Source organism: Muscardinus avellanarius, assembly GCF_963383645.1.
Source record: "Muscardinus avellanarius genome assembly, chromosome: 1".
In the NCBI taxonomy this organism is placed as follows: domain Eukaryota; kingdom Metazoa; phylum Chordata; class Mammalia; order Rodentia; family Gliridae; genus Muscardinus; species Muscardinus avellanarius.
In genome coordinates, this window is record NC_137786.1 from 49,010,880 (window position 1) to 49,028,052 (window position 17,173).

The 17,173-nt window shown below is 37.2% G+C and overlaps 1 protein-coding gene across 4 annotated transcripts in view; it reads right to left on the reverse strand.

The window, feature by feature from the left end:
* Positions 1–17,173, reverse strand: part of PDE4D (phosphodiesterase 4D) — a gene marked incomplete at both ends in the record, with an annotated part of 1,145,009 nt that overhangs the window by 539,017 nt on the left and 588,819 nt on the right. Inside the window, one exon of one of the 4 annotated variants that reach the window (XM_080701746.1) lies at positions 3,990–4,036. The exons of the other annotated variants lie outside the window; for them this stretch is intronic. Coding sequence (XP_080557872.1) covers positions 3,990–4,036 — 47 coding nt within the window. Of the gene's footprint in view, positions 1–3,989; positions 4,037–17,173 lie in introns of those variants that run through there. 4 annotated transcript variants of the gene reach the window in all.

The window sequence follows — 17,173 nt, forward strand, 5'->3', positions numbered from 1 at the left end:
GTGAGGCCCTCTGCAATTTATTGAGACTCTATTTCCAAATAAAAAATAAAATAGGACTGGGATATATTTCAGAGGTAGAGTGTGCCTAGGTTCAATCCCTAGCATCACAAGAAAAGAAAAAAGAAAAAAAGGAAAGAAGGAAGGAAGATAAAAGGGAGAGTTCAGCTACATAGGAAGATTTCTCCCTTCCCTAAGAGCAAGCTATCTTAATTTTCTCTGAATTTATAAAAATAATATATAAATATTGATATGTGGCTGTATGTAATTGTATATAATTGTGAACACATATATCATATCATTCATGTTGACCTATATCTTGCTTCCCTCTGTAAAGGATTTAAAGCCAACCAAACAAAATGAGCTAGTTAAGAAATTAAATATTTGCTCTACAGAGAAACATCTGAACTATGACCTGTTAAACCTTATAGGAACTGCTACTGGGAAAGTGATAGTTCAACAAAAGAGTGTGGGGTTATGGGCAAGGCAAGAGAACCCTCACTGTTGAGTCACAGTGTCATGATCACCCCGTTTTACCTCTTGATTGGAGTCAGCTTTTAACATCACAAAGAGAGTTTGTTAAAAGCATTTAGATATCACTATCAGCCCCTTAGAAATTAAACCCTGAGCACTAAGTTAGTAATTAATCACCATTCAAAACTTGCTAATCTCAGATCTCCCTCTCCTGTCCTCAGAAGGCACGCTGAGCAGCCTCCCCTAGCAGGGGTCTTGGCTTCTACCTTCCACTGCCCCCTCTCTGAGTCATTTGAGTACATCATGAAAAGGTTGCAAAGGTATTCAAATAAAATTCCTTTCTAAGTTTTACAACTTTCAGTGCATTCAATATAAACCTGGTGTTTGGGGCTTGAAATTATAACATTTTTTTACATATCACATTGCACAAAGATGTTATGTGTCTTTTCAAGTAAGGCAAAAGCTGCAAACATATGTTACACTATATTATGTTATTCTTGATTGACCTTTGCATGTGATTCAATGTCATGAGGCTTCTAGAGAGCCCTCTTAGTTGCTGCTAGATGGACTCTAAATTCCTAGAAAGCTGGCTCGCATTTTCCTTCTTTTGGCCATGTAAGACCTGTTTATGAATTATCAGGCTACCATTTTATACTCATAACTAGCCAGAATAAAACATAGGAGCTATATCGTACTTGTTTACACAAGGAGGCAAAAGCTTATCTTTGTTTGGCTTGGCAGTAAAAAGGATGAAAAGTGTAATGGAAAGAAGCCCTTACAATAACCCTCCAGCAGACACTGTGAGTACAGCTTCAAACCAGAAAGACGCATTCTTCATACCATGCTCTTAGCACTTAAGGAGTAGTGTTCTATTAAGGCAAATAATAGAACCACTTGTTAACTTTAACTTGTAACCCATAAATAATGAATATGTAATAAGATGGTGCAATTATCAGCACACCAGCCTCAGGGCAAGAAGGATGAGAATTCCAATTTGAATCACTGCTTCAGATAAAACTTTTAAAGACTACTCCAGACTTGCTACATCTCAATTTTCTCTCCTGCTTGCTTATCAAAAGTCAGAAGAGAAGAGGCCAAAACATGCATCTCTACATTCTGCCTAGTCAAAGGGCTCAGGACGTTCACGCGATAAGCTAGGGCTCCTCAAGCCAAAGCACACCTCTCTTTTAAACTATCATCTCCTGACACTGTTGTCTGTTGCCATCTTCTGATCAGCCCCTTTCTTGAGGAAAAAGATCTGCACTCGAGAATCCAGAAAAGGGGAGTGTTTGGAAACCCAAAGGGAAAAAGAAAAAAAAAACACACACAAAACTAACAAAGCCTTTCTCATTAGCAGGCACATTCATGAACATGGAATCCAATCCAACAGGGACTCTCACAGTAGGACAAAGGTAAAGAAGGTTTCCTGTTAGTAAACACCTAGAGTGTCTTACTGCAGTTTTGAAAGGTGAGAGTATACATAAAAAGAAAATGACGAGGGAAGTGGAGAACCAAGCAAAGCACTAACTGGGTCAACTGGAAAAAACCACCACCTCCCTCATCTGAGCCAAAAGTCTCATTAATAAATCCTTCTAAGGGATCCAGGAAAAATACATACACAGAGCACTCACATTTGACATTGGCTCAGTTTTGCCACAGCAACAACCACAAATTGGTATATCTTGCTGTGGAATGGATCAAGGCTTACCTAGATCCAGGTACAAAAGAAACCACCACGACCCTCAACTTCTCTACACAGCTTTCAAACATATGTATTAAGAGACCTAGAGGACCATGAATAAGCAAATTTGCATTCTTTCCAACACTATGGAGTTGAATAGCTCATTTCTTTCCAGTTAAAAGTCAAAGTGAGGTTAATGCAACAGAATCAAAGGTGATTATAATGTTAGACATTCAAAGAGTACACGCATCCTGCCTATTGCAACATTAACACATGGGCTCAAACAATAGGAGTTAGGTGGAACAAAACTGTTGCTCTATAGCTATGAAAATGACAGGTTTTTTTCCCCTTTAGACAAATCTGAAGAGTAATAACATTAACCTTAAAGAAAGGCATAAAGAATAAAAGAAAAAAAATGTGACAGATGTCTACTGTGTGCCAAGGATTAGTTGTAGAACATTTAAATTTCATTAAAGGCGACTGGTGTGATCTTCTCTGTAATGGTCAGAACTATGTTGCTGATGTCTGCCCCTCACCAACAGGACCAGCAAGGCAACAGCACCAGAGATCCCACTGAGTCGGACTCTTTGGTGATGCAGTTGGCAGTGGGCCACTGAGGTCTGCGGGTATGCCACCCAGGCTCCCTCCCTCCAGAGCGCAGGAGAGACAGGGACAGTGGCTCTGGCCAGCAGCGAAGGGAGATACGCCACAATGTTGATGCTGGATGTCTCTGGTATTGAGAGAAGATAAGCAACTGCCTCAAGTAACCGAGGATGTCTCCCACCCTTCTCCACAATGGATTTTCAGCTGAAAACCTTAGTAACAAACCTGCAGGTGATTTTTAGCCTCCTTGAACTACCAGGAGGCTCTCATTTGAGACACTCAAAAAAGCAGCTGGAAAGCCCCCCCAGAAATTTGTATTTGGATAGCTATTATTTATCCTGAGTCCAGCTACGATATTTATCTGGGAAACATACTTTGAAAAGCAGACACAGCATCCCAAACAACCCATGTTATAGACACAGAGCTCTAAAATGTGCCCTTATTATGCATTCACAAAGTTTCTTCTATGAGAGATTGAAACCAGACCACCCTATGGGTACAATAAAAACGAGCAATTTAAAAAATAACAACCTTGCTCTCAGCAATTAGATCCTATACACATCCAGACATAAATTCTGACAAACGGCACATGAGAGCATATATCCAGGGACCTTACTACATGCCCAAATATCTAGGCACTACGCAAGTTTAAAAAGAGTCTGAGGACTTCAGGATCCAGTCTACTGATGGATTCTACTAGGACTACTTCTTGAATAGCTGAAATGTTCTTAAATGCAAGGCGCCAACACATCTTAGAATTTTTTGAAAGACTGAGTCAGCATTCTAAGTTCCCCTTAACCCTCTTTTGGAAAATCAGGCCAATTGATATTAGTTGTCAGAAATTCATCTGTGCCCTTCCCCAGGGAATTTTCAAATAAAAGAAACAAACAGGAAAAAAAATTAAACAAGTTGCAAACCTCCCTTTTTCTGTTACCTATTAGTTAACCAGTTGCCCTTTGCAAAGCTTGTTCTATTTTTGTTGTTAGACCATGGAATGTTAACAATTATAAATGTCCCCGTACTTGATTTCTTATTTGGGATGCTTTATATTCATAAGTAAATTTTATTGCGTAACCATTAGTAGTTTCTCAGACAACATTTGGTTTTATACACATTTTCCTTCTCCTCTCACTTGATACCAGTATTCTTGTTTAAGACCATGTCTCCTCTGGTACCTGTCATGAGATCTCAGCATTCTGAGTTTTATGAACTGCAGGGGACAGTGATTACTCACCATATCCAGGAATGCCTTCTAAAGGGGAAATTGTTCACGTGCATCATGTTCGCAGGTCTTCTCTCATGGATATTTTCCTCGTCTCCTATGGTATATGTAGTGATTTTCACAGATGAATTCCAACTCCCTTGTTTGAGCAGCTATCATGGGCAATTATTGCAACAAGTATTGAATTCCAAAAAAAGAAAAAAAAAATCCCCCACCCCCCCAAAAAAACAAATAGCAACAACAACAAAAGCCCTTCCAGGATTTGAAGAAAGAGGCCTCACAGAGCACTGCGGGTTTGAGTCCATCCATTTAGGTTCCACTAGCCAACATACTAACATAACCAGTCCGACTATTAATCTAAATGATGGCAAATATTGTCCTGGTAAAATCCAGCTGCCTTGAGTGTAAATTAATGCATCCTCCCAGGAAGGACTATGGAATGTGGGAAAAAAGGAGTCAAAAGACAGTTTCTCGATATCCTGGTTAAAGAAGTGTTAGACGGAAAATGGAAAACTTCAGGTTTCTTTGCCATGCTGTCCTTTAGAAACGAATATTGCTTTTTCTTCTTTCTTAGGCACATATTCCTGTGTGGTCACTTTAACGCGGTGCTACTGTCTGAGACGTGTCGGACAAAGACCTGGGCAGAGGGGCTAGCCACCATGTATCACCACGGCCAACTTCTTCCTCAAATCTCAGAATTGCTGGTTTCAACTGCAAAAGTAGCAAGGCAACGAGTAATTTTTGCTTTGCAGGACAGGATTAGCCTTAGCTCCCATCATGACTTTAGAAGGCATTGCCGTGAGGAAATTCATTTCTGCTGCCTAACCCCATAATAAGGCTGTCTGCTCTCTTTAAGTCAAATGACTAAGCTATTGATCCTTTCACTGCAGAAATCCCCTTTAATTTGTTGCTATCAAAACCATGTGTGGGTTCTTTATATATTTTGCCTTGTAAAGAAAATGAAATTCACAGCTGCAAGTCAGACGTTGTCTAAGAATTTCTTCCCCCGCTGTCTTTTCTCTTCCCTCTCTCTTTTGCGTTTTCTTTACCCCAAATTCAGTTCCCCAGTAGATGTCATTCACTCTGATGCTCTGACATCTTCTGAAAGATTCTCATGCCCAAGCTATACAGACCTTGCATGCTTTTAAAACACAGTGGCAACAGGCTCCTGCTGGAGTCCCCCAGCGCCGAATTTCCAGCAGAACCTTTGCAATCCTCACGGCCGCCTCCTCTGCCCTGGGCTGTGACGCCCCAGCTCTGAGCAGCTCAGGACACTTGCAGGCGGCTCGGTGGTACTGTACATTAACTCTGCAGCAGCCCGCTCGGCTGCGGACTGCTGCCTGACAGGGATGTGCTGGCGTCAAGGGGGCCCTCTAGGTGGGTTCCCAGACACTGCAGAGCCACCACTCTGCTAAGCTTCCAAGGAAGGGCCAGCAAAAAGGGTTAAAGAGGAGCTCACCTTGAAGACGCAGATTTCTTTCAGCAAGTAATTACCAGGCAAGGAAAGCTAAACAGCCAGAACCCTGTAAATAACCTCACAGGGGAATGACACCTTGAACAAATAGATATTCTCCTGAAGGGAGGTTTTGTTTTCTTTATTCTTTTTTTCCACCCTAGCCAATGAAAAGAAAGGGAAGTGCAAAAGAATTTACAAATGACACCACTGGGTATCTTTGACTCTTAAAAAAATAAACAATGAAAATATGGGGGTGAGGAAGACATGCTTACTCTGTTTGCAACCATTTAGCTACAAATGTCCCACAGTATGATTTTGGACAGGAAATCCTGGGGAAGCCGGTTCTGCAGAAGGCAGTTAGAATCAGCTGCAATTGCGCATGCCATAAAGCTGTTGTTTGCTTAGGGGGTGTGTGGATTGGAGGAGCTCTGAGATAAAACACTGCAAAGCCTGGGGTTGGTATTTTGTGTTTCCTCAAGCTGGCCTCTTTGTTGCAAAAAAAAAAAAAAAAAAAAAAAATTCTGTTCAATAATCCCCTGAAAGCGCCCCATCACTGTTGATGCCATTTTGGAACAAGAATAAAATAGTAAACTCTTGTAATAGTAGGTTGGCACTTAAATGGTGTTTGTTTGAACTCAGTCAGAGAAAGGGCTTTACAGTAGCAGTGTACTCAATATTAATGCATCACTTTTAACTGAGGTATTTAAAAGGGCCGTTTGTAATTGCTGAAGATGAAATGGCATACTGGCAACACTTCATAGATCGTGCTATTATCCTCAGTTAGGATTTCCCTAGTGAGGTCCTGTCACTGCAAAATAAATGTTACCCGGGGACGAAAGGGGGGCATTTCCCATACGTTCAAACACTGGGTGTAAAGAAACATACTTAGTTCTGAAGACTGCTGTGATTTGATCAATAGTATTTCTTTTTTCTTTTTTTTTTTTTTTTTTTTTTGGTGGTACTGGGGTTCCTGGAAGCCCTTCTATCTCCGGGCTACACTCCCAGACCTATTTTTACATTTTTATTTGGAAACAGGGTCTCCTAAGCCAGCGCGCGCGGCTAGCTTCGAACCTGCGTGATCCTCCTGTCTCTGCCTCCCAAGCGCGGGGATTACAAGCGTGCGCCACCACGCCCGGCGATCAATGATATTTCTAATAGAAACATTCCTTGGATGAGGAAAAACTAAGTGATCGTTTAACAGAAGTTTAAACTGCAGGTTCTGAAAGATGGTCTCTTGGCACTAAAGGAACTAGAGGATATTTTGGGGGGCATCTCATGGCCTAGGAAGTATCCTCAACCCCCCCCCCACTTTTCTTTCTAAAAGAACAAAATCTCTTCCAAAAGATCATTTGTGCTCTGATCCAGAAAATTTTAGCCTTCACTGTTTTTCAAAAGCTCTAAGTGTTTGAAATCAATCATCATTGGTAATTAACAATTTAATATTGAACTAAATATTTAATATTATTATTTAGGACCTGGGACCACTGCAAAAGTCCTGGGCCCTATTCTAAGAGTTTCACACTATTAGCTCATTTAATCATGACAACAGCAATATAGGTAAGGATCCTTGTTAACCTTGTTCTAAAAACGAGATCGAAGGGTTCAAATGTTAGGCAATTTGCTCAAAGCCAATGTCTGCTAGGTCGCCTTTTGACCAAGGTAGCCTGCCAGCTTCAGGACAGCTTTCTACTGACTTTGTAATAACAACAATAACACCTTGCATTAATTTTTTTATGCTTCCTAAATTTTTTAACATATGCCTCACAGAATCATGCGCAGAAGAATAAAATGTCTACTATGCCATTTTGGAAGTGAAACTTCAAGAGAGTAATATTTGTTCAACATGATACAACATGGTAGCAGAAGATATATAGAAAATTCAGATGGTTTGACTCTGGTTAGTTTTTGTTGGTGACGGTGATAATGATGTTGACTGATGATGGATATCAGTCTATTTCAAGACCAATATACACTTCTCACATCATATATGAGAGTAGGTCTCTATAGGAAGTAGCAAATACAAAGATTTAAAAACGTATAGAGAAATGTACTTTCCATTGTAGTAAGCATTGTTTATTTGACATTTCTTTCTTAGTCCATTCTATTTTATTTTGTTCAAATGCCAAAATACTAGCCATTATATTGCCATAAAACAGGGGAAAAAAAATCTTTGAATCTTTACAACTACCACACAGTTGAATATTCAGTAATTGCTAGCTATGTTTCAATTTGTTGGCAATGATATAAGTGAGACATTTAGTAAATAAAATATAATTTAGTCAATAGATTAAAGGAGATTGTAAATTAAGATATGTTTAAACTAAGGAAATTTCAACTCAATATTTTTAAGTGAACTTTTCTTGATTTATTTTTATTTGTATACATGGAAAATTCTCAAAGTATAACAAATTAGAATGAAAAGAATATTAACTGAGAAGCTAGGATAAGTAGTTGAAAAGCCAAATTTCTGCTTGAAGGATAACAAAGACTAATGTAATTTATTTTACAGCTCAAAGAACCAAGATAGTACATTAATAATAAACAATCCTACATTTAATATTTTATAGACTTAAGATAGCAAATATAAAAGAAAGGGCTTGCTTATGAAAACAGCTCATTTGAAGCCTTTTCCCCATGTATATTAGAGGCAGGGTCTTAGGAGTTGGGACTACCATTATGAACTGACACTTCATGGGATCCAATACTTCATAGTACATGACCTTCAAGAATAATCATGTAGGTCCAACTCATAGGTCTGTAATTTAAAAACTAATTGTTAGAGATGAATAATACTGATGGAACTGGGATACCAATCTGTTTTCTTCTACAAAAGATAATTTTCCTTTCAAGGAACATCTAAGAAATCCCAAACATATTATTTTTATGGTGTTTCAAGGATGGGCTCACTTTAGCACCCTCATATGAGAATAGTATAAGAGAAAATTTAGAATATCAACATGAATAAAGTATAAACTGAAAATTTAGAGCAAACGAAAACAGTCAACATTTTCATGAAAAGATTCCTTAGTGCACTCAGAATCAGAAGAAAGTATTAACTAGCCAGTCTTCCTCAGTCCTCTTTCCAATGAAGTCCTGTCATGGCAAGAAGCTTATGTTCATAAGAGTGATGGTTTTCAAATTAAGTTCCTAGAACTCTATAATTTTATAAAGAGGCAAAAAGGAGGCCAGGTATCTTACATTGTTTCAACCAAGGCTCCTCACCCTTTATAGTTCCATCTCAAAGTTTTGTCTGAAAAAAAGCCTGGTCTTCAAAAAAAAAAATAAGTTACATATTTTGTTTATAGTATGAATAGAGAATTAACACTTTCTAGGCAAGTTTTTATTTTCAGTTTATTCTCAGTTCCCAAGACCCCATTCTCTTCAAGCCCCATCAATAGTGCAATGACTAAGGTATACACTTGTTTTAATGTAATCATAGCATGATAAAGGCACACCCTAGTTTCTAAACTTGGGTGTTTCCTAAATACTTTAGTCATTGTACTTATCAGGGATGGAGGGTGTGATGACTTACCTCATTGATTTTTTTTTCCTTTCCCTCATTGAGTTTCAGTTTCAGTAAGTAACCCTGATTTCAAGTATTACAATATGTCTTTACATATTCTGGTGTAATTAATAAGCTAACATCAATGTTTGCTTCTGAATTTAGATAAAAGAAAATCAAAACTTTCTTATACTTAGACATGGAATGATAAGACCTCAAAGATGGTTTTTATTAGCTTAATATGAAAACTGATTATCTATTCAGATCTTTTAGAAAAGTCCCCATTCTTTCAAGAGGTTTGTTAACTTTTGTCCTTTAGTTGTCAAAAAAATAGTGCCTTATTTTATATATTTGGTTTGTACGAATCATATAAAATTTTCGAATATAAAATTTACGAATATAAAATTTAAAATTTTATTATTTAAAATATAAAATTTACGAATCATATAAAATACGTATAAAATATACGTATTTTCCATAGTATATCCTATCTATATATTAATAGTATAAATATGGTATATCCAACAAAGGAGATACAATCACTAGGATCCCTTGAGGACTTCTTGCTTAAAGATAAAAGGTAAGCCAGGTGTTTTGGTGTTTGTTTATAATTCCAGTAATTGGGAGGATGAGACAGAAGAATCACAGATTTGAGGATAGCCTCAGCAACTTAGGCCTTCTGCAATTCAGTAAGGGCCTGTTTCAAAATAGAAAGATAAAGTACAACTGGGAGTGTAGCTCAGAGGTAGAATGCCCCTGGGTTCAATCCCCAGTAACACACACACACACACACACACACACACACACACACACAGATAAAGGGCAATGTATTTATAAATGTTGCATTAAAAATGAAATTTACATGTGCTTTTCATACTGTGTACTTATGTGCAAATATATCTATATTTGTTCTTTTTATTGCATGTATCACCAACTCATAAACAGAAAAGGGTGGCATTCTTACACATAGAATAAGACCTGAGGTGACTGCACATTCCCCACCTCCTCCCAGCAGGAAAAGAACATTTAAAACCAAATCCTCTCTACCACTCTGATCCTCTGGGACGGGACAGCATCTTTCTCTGTGTATTTTTAACAGCAAAAACATTGTTGGCACTCAGTAAATGCTAACCAATAACCATGCTGATAGTGATGACTTTCCGCTTCTGGCAAGTTCGAGCAAACTCTGAGGCACGCCGTTCAGCACATTCATAACTGAAATAAGAGGAGCCCTTCATGAAGCCCTGGTTTCAATTGCTAAGCGGCAGAGACCTGCATCATGTTTCAGAAAGTGGCTAATATATTCAGTTCCAATGTATTCTAAAAACCAAGGAAACAACCAGCAAATGGAAAATGGAAAAGAAATCAAGCAAATACCTATTTTGTTGCTTTGTTGAGAATGTTCATTATTTAGGTAATAAAAAAAAACCCATTTGGGATCATATAAACGAGGCTCATATCTCCAAAATCCTAATCATGAAAAATGCATCTATAGAAAAGTGGTATATCATCAAACACAATACATTTCAGAATTGGAATCTTTAGCATGCCTGCTAAATTTTACTTTTAGTAATTTTGGAAGTAGAGGAGGTTAGAATATCTAATAGAAAGAAGGAATTTAATATGCATACTCAAAAATCAAATGTAGAAAAAGTACATAGCAAGTTTGAAGAAGAAAAAGCCAAATTTGCTTTTTCCTTAGATTTTTAAACTGTGAGTTCTTAATCTCAGGTTCTTCCTTTTACTTTTTGTGCACTTTTAACCAACTCACTAAATCTCTTTGAGATATAATTTCCTTGTCTGTAGTATACAAATATTAGTAAATTTATAGATTATTTAATTTTAACTTATTGAAGTAAATAATAGAAAATAATATATAAAATACATAACAAAATTATTTAAAGAGAGTTCTTAAAATGTTATTCACATGCATTTTTAAAATTTGCTTATTAAAATACAGAAATACAGAGTCTTCATTTGGTATACAATTGACTTCATATAGAAAAAAGAAAGGAAAAAAGTGAAATAATTTTAGAAGTCTCTTCTGAAGTGAAAGCATATCTCATTTCTGAGAGTCTTCTAAAGGTATTTGATCATATCATATTTTGGAAGTCAACATTTCAAGAATATATATATTCTGAAATGTTGAAATATATATATATATATATATATATATATATTTTTTTTTTTTTTTTTTTTGCAGTACTGGGGATGAAACCCCGGGTGGCATTGTACCTCCGAGCTACACCCCCAGCCCTATTTTTTGTCTTTTTATTTTTGAAACAGGGTCTCACTGAGAAACGAAGGGCCTCACTAAGTAACTCAGGCTGTCTGTGAACTGCAATCCTCAGGTCTTAGCCTCTCCAATGCTGGGATTACAAGCATGCACCACCATGCCCAGCTCAAGAATATTTTTATTTTATGAAAAAAAAAATTTTGTGTGGTACTGGGGTTCCTGGAAGCCCTTCTACCTCCGGGCTACACTCTCAGACCTATTTTATACATTTTTATTTTTGGAAACAGGATCTCTTAAGCCAGCGGGGCTGGCGTCGAACAAGCACAATCCTCCTGTATCAGCCTCCCAAGCTCAAGGATTACAAGCGTGCGCCACCACACCCAGCTATTTCATGAAAATATTAAAAAAATATAAGTGAGTAAAATTACTTCTCTGACAGTAAGAACCAACTTCAAAATTATCCTTATAGCTTTCTGTGGTGGCCCATGACTATAATCCTAATAGTTAGAGGCTAAGACAAGAGGATCACAGGTTCAAAGACTGCCTCAGCAACTTAGCTAAGCACTCAGCAACTTAGTGAGAACCTGTTTCAAAATAAAAAGTAAAATATGCTGGGAGTGTAGCTTGTAGGTAGAATGCCACTGGGTTCAGTTCCTGCTACCACACACCAAAAATCTTTTATATAGGTATAGATGTACTCATGTTATTAAATAATATAAGTCCCTAAAAATAACATGGAAAAATATCTGAAATAATGCTAGGTAAATAAAAATACCATAGCTTTGCAAAATATTATCTTGAGTATGATTTTTCCAATTTATATGTATGTTTATAAATCTATGCCAAGGCAGAGAAAGAAACAGAATGACACACACCAAACCATTTACAAACTAACTCTAAGGAAGTAGAAGTAGATAATATTAAAAAAAGATTTCCACCATTTATTCGTTTTTTAATTTTTCTTTTGTGTCTGTGTGTAAGAGAGAGAGTAAGAGGGGAAAAAAAGAGAGAGAGAAAGAATGAATGTGTGTGTTTTACTGGGGGTTGAACTGGGCATTCTACCTGCGAGGTACACCATGGCCCTTTTTATTTCTTTTTTATTTTGAAACAGGGTCTCGCAAAGTTTGCTGAGAATCTATCTTAAATTGCTGAGGCTGGCCTCAAACCTGCAATCTTTCTGTTTCAGCTTCCCAAGTACTGAACTTGAAGGTATGTACCATCATGAGTTGCACCTTTATGTTTTAATTTATTTTAAAAATGAGAATATATCCATGTCTTGTTTGTGTAATAGAAACAGCAAATAAGAGAAAAAGACAACTGATATTTATTAAGAAAGAATAGTCACTTACAATTCACATCCACCTATCAAACCCAAGTTTCTAATATTTGCCAGATAGATTCTCTGTTAGATTTAAAAATCTAACCTCGCCGGGCGTGGTGGCACACTCTCGTAATCCCCACGCTTGGGAGGCAGAGACAGGAGGATCATGCAGGTTCGAAGCCAGCTGTGCACGCTGGCTTAGAAGACCCTGTTTCCAAATAAAAATAAAATAGGTTTGCGAGTGTAGCCCGTAGGTAGAAGGGCTTCTAGGAACCCCAGTACCACCAAAAAAAAAAAAAAAAAAAAAAAAAAAAAAAAAACTAACCTCAAAATTCATAGTTGAATATTTGAATTCAAAAATACACATTTAGAAATCCAAATATTCCACTAATATTAATAGAGAAATCAAAACTGAACCTTAAGAATCAATAGGTATAGGTGATTTATTCGTTTTATTTTCATGTCCACACGAAGTTAGCTGGGACAAAACACAGTCATTATTTAAAGTTGGGACTATCGATGGTGAAAGGTCCTATGTTTTCTCTCACACGTGGAAGCTAGGGAATAAATGAGATACCAGAAGAACTTTACATAATGGAGGAGAAACCCCAGTGGAAGGAGGGAGGTGGTCCAGGGGACGGTGGTGCTGGTGGGGAGGGAGAATGAATAAGGGAAATGCTGACATTGACGTTTTGTGTGTATGTGAGAATACCAGTGCCCATCACAATATTATGTCTGGGGAAGGGGGGAATGGGGTGGAGCCAGGGGAAAGCTCCCCAAGTGCTGTGTGCATGCCTAGCACTATCACCCTGAACTACATTATAACAAGAGACTACAATGCACTAATAAAAGTATATAAAAAACTTCAGAGCTATGCCCACTAGCAAAATAAAACATATAATCAAATATCCTGATATTATGTTAATATTATTTATTATGGCATGCCATCATGTCAATGCTACATGTTAACATTATATTATGATAATATTTTGTTCCGGTTCAAATATGTTGATATCTATAAGCCTGATCTCCAGCCCCCTCTAATCCAAACAGTAGTTGTTAGATATACATAGCCTTTACACAGTCATCCCCAGAAGGGGTCAGGCCAAGAATGACAGCGGTTTAAGCAGCAAACACCAAGAAAATTGAACTTGGAGTGCATAATAGTCCTTTCTTTCAGGGACCTGTTGGTATGTATCCAAAGTGATTTCCCTAATTGATTGATTTATATTGATAAGTTACCATTAATGACAGTTATTGTGTCACAAATCCCCTCAGTTAAAAAGTAACAATCTATTTTCCTGTTTCACATGTAAGGAGCTTGGATGTTGCCATTCTGTCCTGAGGAGCAAAATAATCTGAACAAACTGAAAAAAACAACAACTCTTCTTAGATCATGGAAGAGTTAATGTGACAGGAAAAATTCTGCATCCCAGATTGAAGAGAAAGACAGCAGACACAGAAAGTAACTACACAATGGAGCAGACACCTCTGCAGAAGCCATGGTGGGAGATAGGAAAATCTCAATTGTAATTGATGAAAGGCTGGAGATTAGGTGTGGATTACCTAAGGGTTTAAAAATCATCAGGGGAACCTAGTAATAGGGAAGCTTTTTCAGTTTTGTGAGTTTTACCTCTAGGAGTCTGATCAGAATCTCACAGTAAGATTTAGAGGAGTTTCTGGGAAGAGGAGGAGGGAAAAAATAAACATTTCTGAATACTTCAGAACACTCTGTTCTTCTTAACAAGGTCTTCCCTCAGGAGAAACCAGTTAACTAGAGCCTAACCTGTTGGGATTTTTCTTTTTTTAAATCAGAGCCTAACTGAACTGGAGCCAGGAAAATATCCAACTCCAGCCAGCTCTGGCCTTCCACATGGTAGAGGAGATAAGACTTAACTCCAGTCTACTCTCGCCATCTTGTCCCACATAAAGAAGAGAGGAAGAATAAAAAGAGAGAGAGAGAAATATTTATGATATTCATGGTCCAGAGGCATAGGCTTTCTGAAAGACTGAGACCTTATTATTGGATTGTAGAACACTTCCCTTTCCCCTTTGTCACCACTTACAAAAGGCCAATGTATAACATTTCTTTTAACCCAGCATATATCTGTCTATCAAGAAAAAAATACAAGGCATACTAAAAGCCGAAAAAAAGTTTGAAGACACAGAGCAAACACCAGAACTAGATATGGCAGGGATGTTAGGATTATCTGGATGACAGTAATGGTAATCTTTATATAATGTAAGAGTTTAAAAAGACGATCTAAGAGTTTGAAAAAGTATAATGATAACTTGTCAATATAGGTTTGTCCATACCCATAAAATGTACACAAATCCAGGAGTGAAAGCTAATGTAAACTATATACTTTGGGGGGTAACATTGTGTTAGATTCATTAATTGTACATATTTATCATCTGGTGAAGGATATTGATAATAATTGGGAGTCTATGCATATGTAGGGGTTTGAGGTATATGAGGTATCTCTGTACCTTCTTCTCAAGTTTACTGTGAATTTAACATTGCTCAAAAAAAATATCTAAAAAATATAACATCAGGCTGGACATTGTGGTGTAAGCTTGTAATTCCATCACTTGGGAGGCTGAGACAGGAGGATCACACATGTTCGAAGTCAGTCTTAGCTACTTAGTGAGGCTCTCGGCAACTTAGTGAGACCGTTTCCAAATAAAATACAAAAAATAGGTCTGGGAGTGTAGCCTGGGGGTAGAAATCCCCTGGGTTCCATGTCCAGTACCACAAAAAACACATATATAACATAAGAAATATTAATCTTTTATATAACCTGAATATTTTCAATATTTAAACAACTTCAAAATAGTAGATTCTAAAATTTTCACCAGTAATATAACCAGGTTCTACTTTATTTAATTCACTAACCTGAATTAACAGTAACTCATAATTTCTCAAAAATATTTATTTTAAAAATATATATATATATTTTGTTTGTTTGTTTGCTTGTTTGTTTGTTTTTTATTGTTGTTGTTCTTGGTTTTTTGTTTTTGTTTTTTGGTGGTACTGGGGTTCCTGGAAGCCAAGCCCTTCTACCTTAGGGCTACACTCCTAGACCTATTTTATACTTTTATATTTGGAAACAGGGTCTCTTAGGCCAGCGCGGCTGGCTTTGAACCTGCGCGATCCTCCTGTCTCCGCCTCCCAAGCACAGGGATTACAAGCGTGTGCCACCACGCCCGGCGTTTTTGCTGTTGTTTTTGTTTTTGGTGGTACTGGGATTCCTGGAGGCCCTTCTACCTCCGGGCTACACTCCCAGACCTATTTTTATACTTTTTTTTAAATTTTGGAAACAGGGTCTCTTAAGCCAGCCCAGCTGGCTTCAAACCTGTGCGATCCTCCTGTCTCCACCTCTCAAATGCGGGGATTACAAGTGTGCGCCACCATGCCCAGCTCAAAATATATTTTGATAATTTATAGAATCCCCACTTTATCACAAAGCTTCTTTCAACAGATAAAATATAATTTAAAGGTTTGTTTTAAGAAATAAAATAGTATTTTATTTAAAAAATCATACAAGTTTAGCATGGAAAATACAAAGGAAATAAACAAACAAATCAGAGTTGAGTCACCGATAACCTCACACCCAAAAGACAAGCAGGTATATTTCCTGTTAGTCTTTTATTTTGCCCTCCAAGAAATAATAAGCTTACCATTCATGCTTTTCTTTTTGTGATACTGAGGACTGAACCCAGAGGGTTCTACCTCTGAGCTATATAGGGATAGGGTTAAGGTTAGCCCAACTTTATTTTTTTACTTTGAAGCAGGGTCTTGCTAAATTACCACACACTGGCTTTGAACCCGCAGTCCTTCTGCCTCAGTGCCTAAGTACTGGGATTATTATAAACTGTTTACTACTGATTCTTAGATTACTGTAAAATATTCAACTGGTCTCAGAACTGGCTGAAACTATTACCTGATCAAGAGCTCTTTTATTTACCAGATGGCTTATGATAAAGACGTTAATCAAACCTTCTTACCCTCCTAGGTGTACTGGCGTCAGCAGTGCAGTCAGGCACGGATCATAAAGGTTGTTATGCTCTTGAAACTCTCTAGAGTTTATATTTTCAATCTAACTTACTCTTTTTTTAAATACTCTGGCACTGACTCACCATCAGGCCTAACTTTTAGTGCTTTTTCAATTGTAAGTTTGTGAGGAGTGAGCTTTCATATTCATTTTAATAAAAAGTTGAAAGATACTATATGAAGCACTATAGGCCTGATGTCATTTAAACTCCAAAGGCCCTGACTACTGGGTCTATGCACATACATATCGGTTCATGTGCCAATGACAGTGGATAGAATCAAGTAAAACCAATTTTGACTCACAAATATGTATTTGTATATATATTTATAACTTGTTATATATAGCAACACATTCATACATACATGTTATTTTTACACAATATTTTATACAAAAAGTTTATATAAATTTTATACAATTACTTTATGCAAATAAATATACATATTATTTATTTTCTATCTGGAGACATTGCTACTTTATTATTTTTAAGTTATTTTTGTGATAGATAAAGATTATCATGAGAATGTAATTGCCATTAAGCACAACTGGGTTTTTTTGGTCTTTTCCCCCTGGTACATATCCCAGTACTTAGCGTAATATTTGGTACATAATAAGTGTTCAGTGGAAAC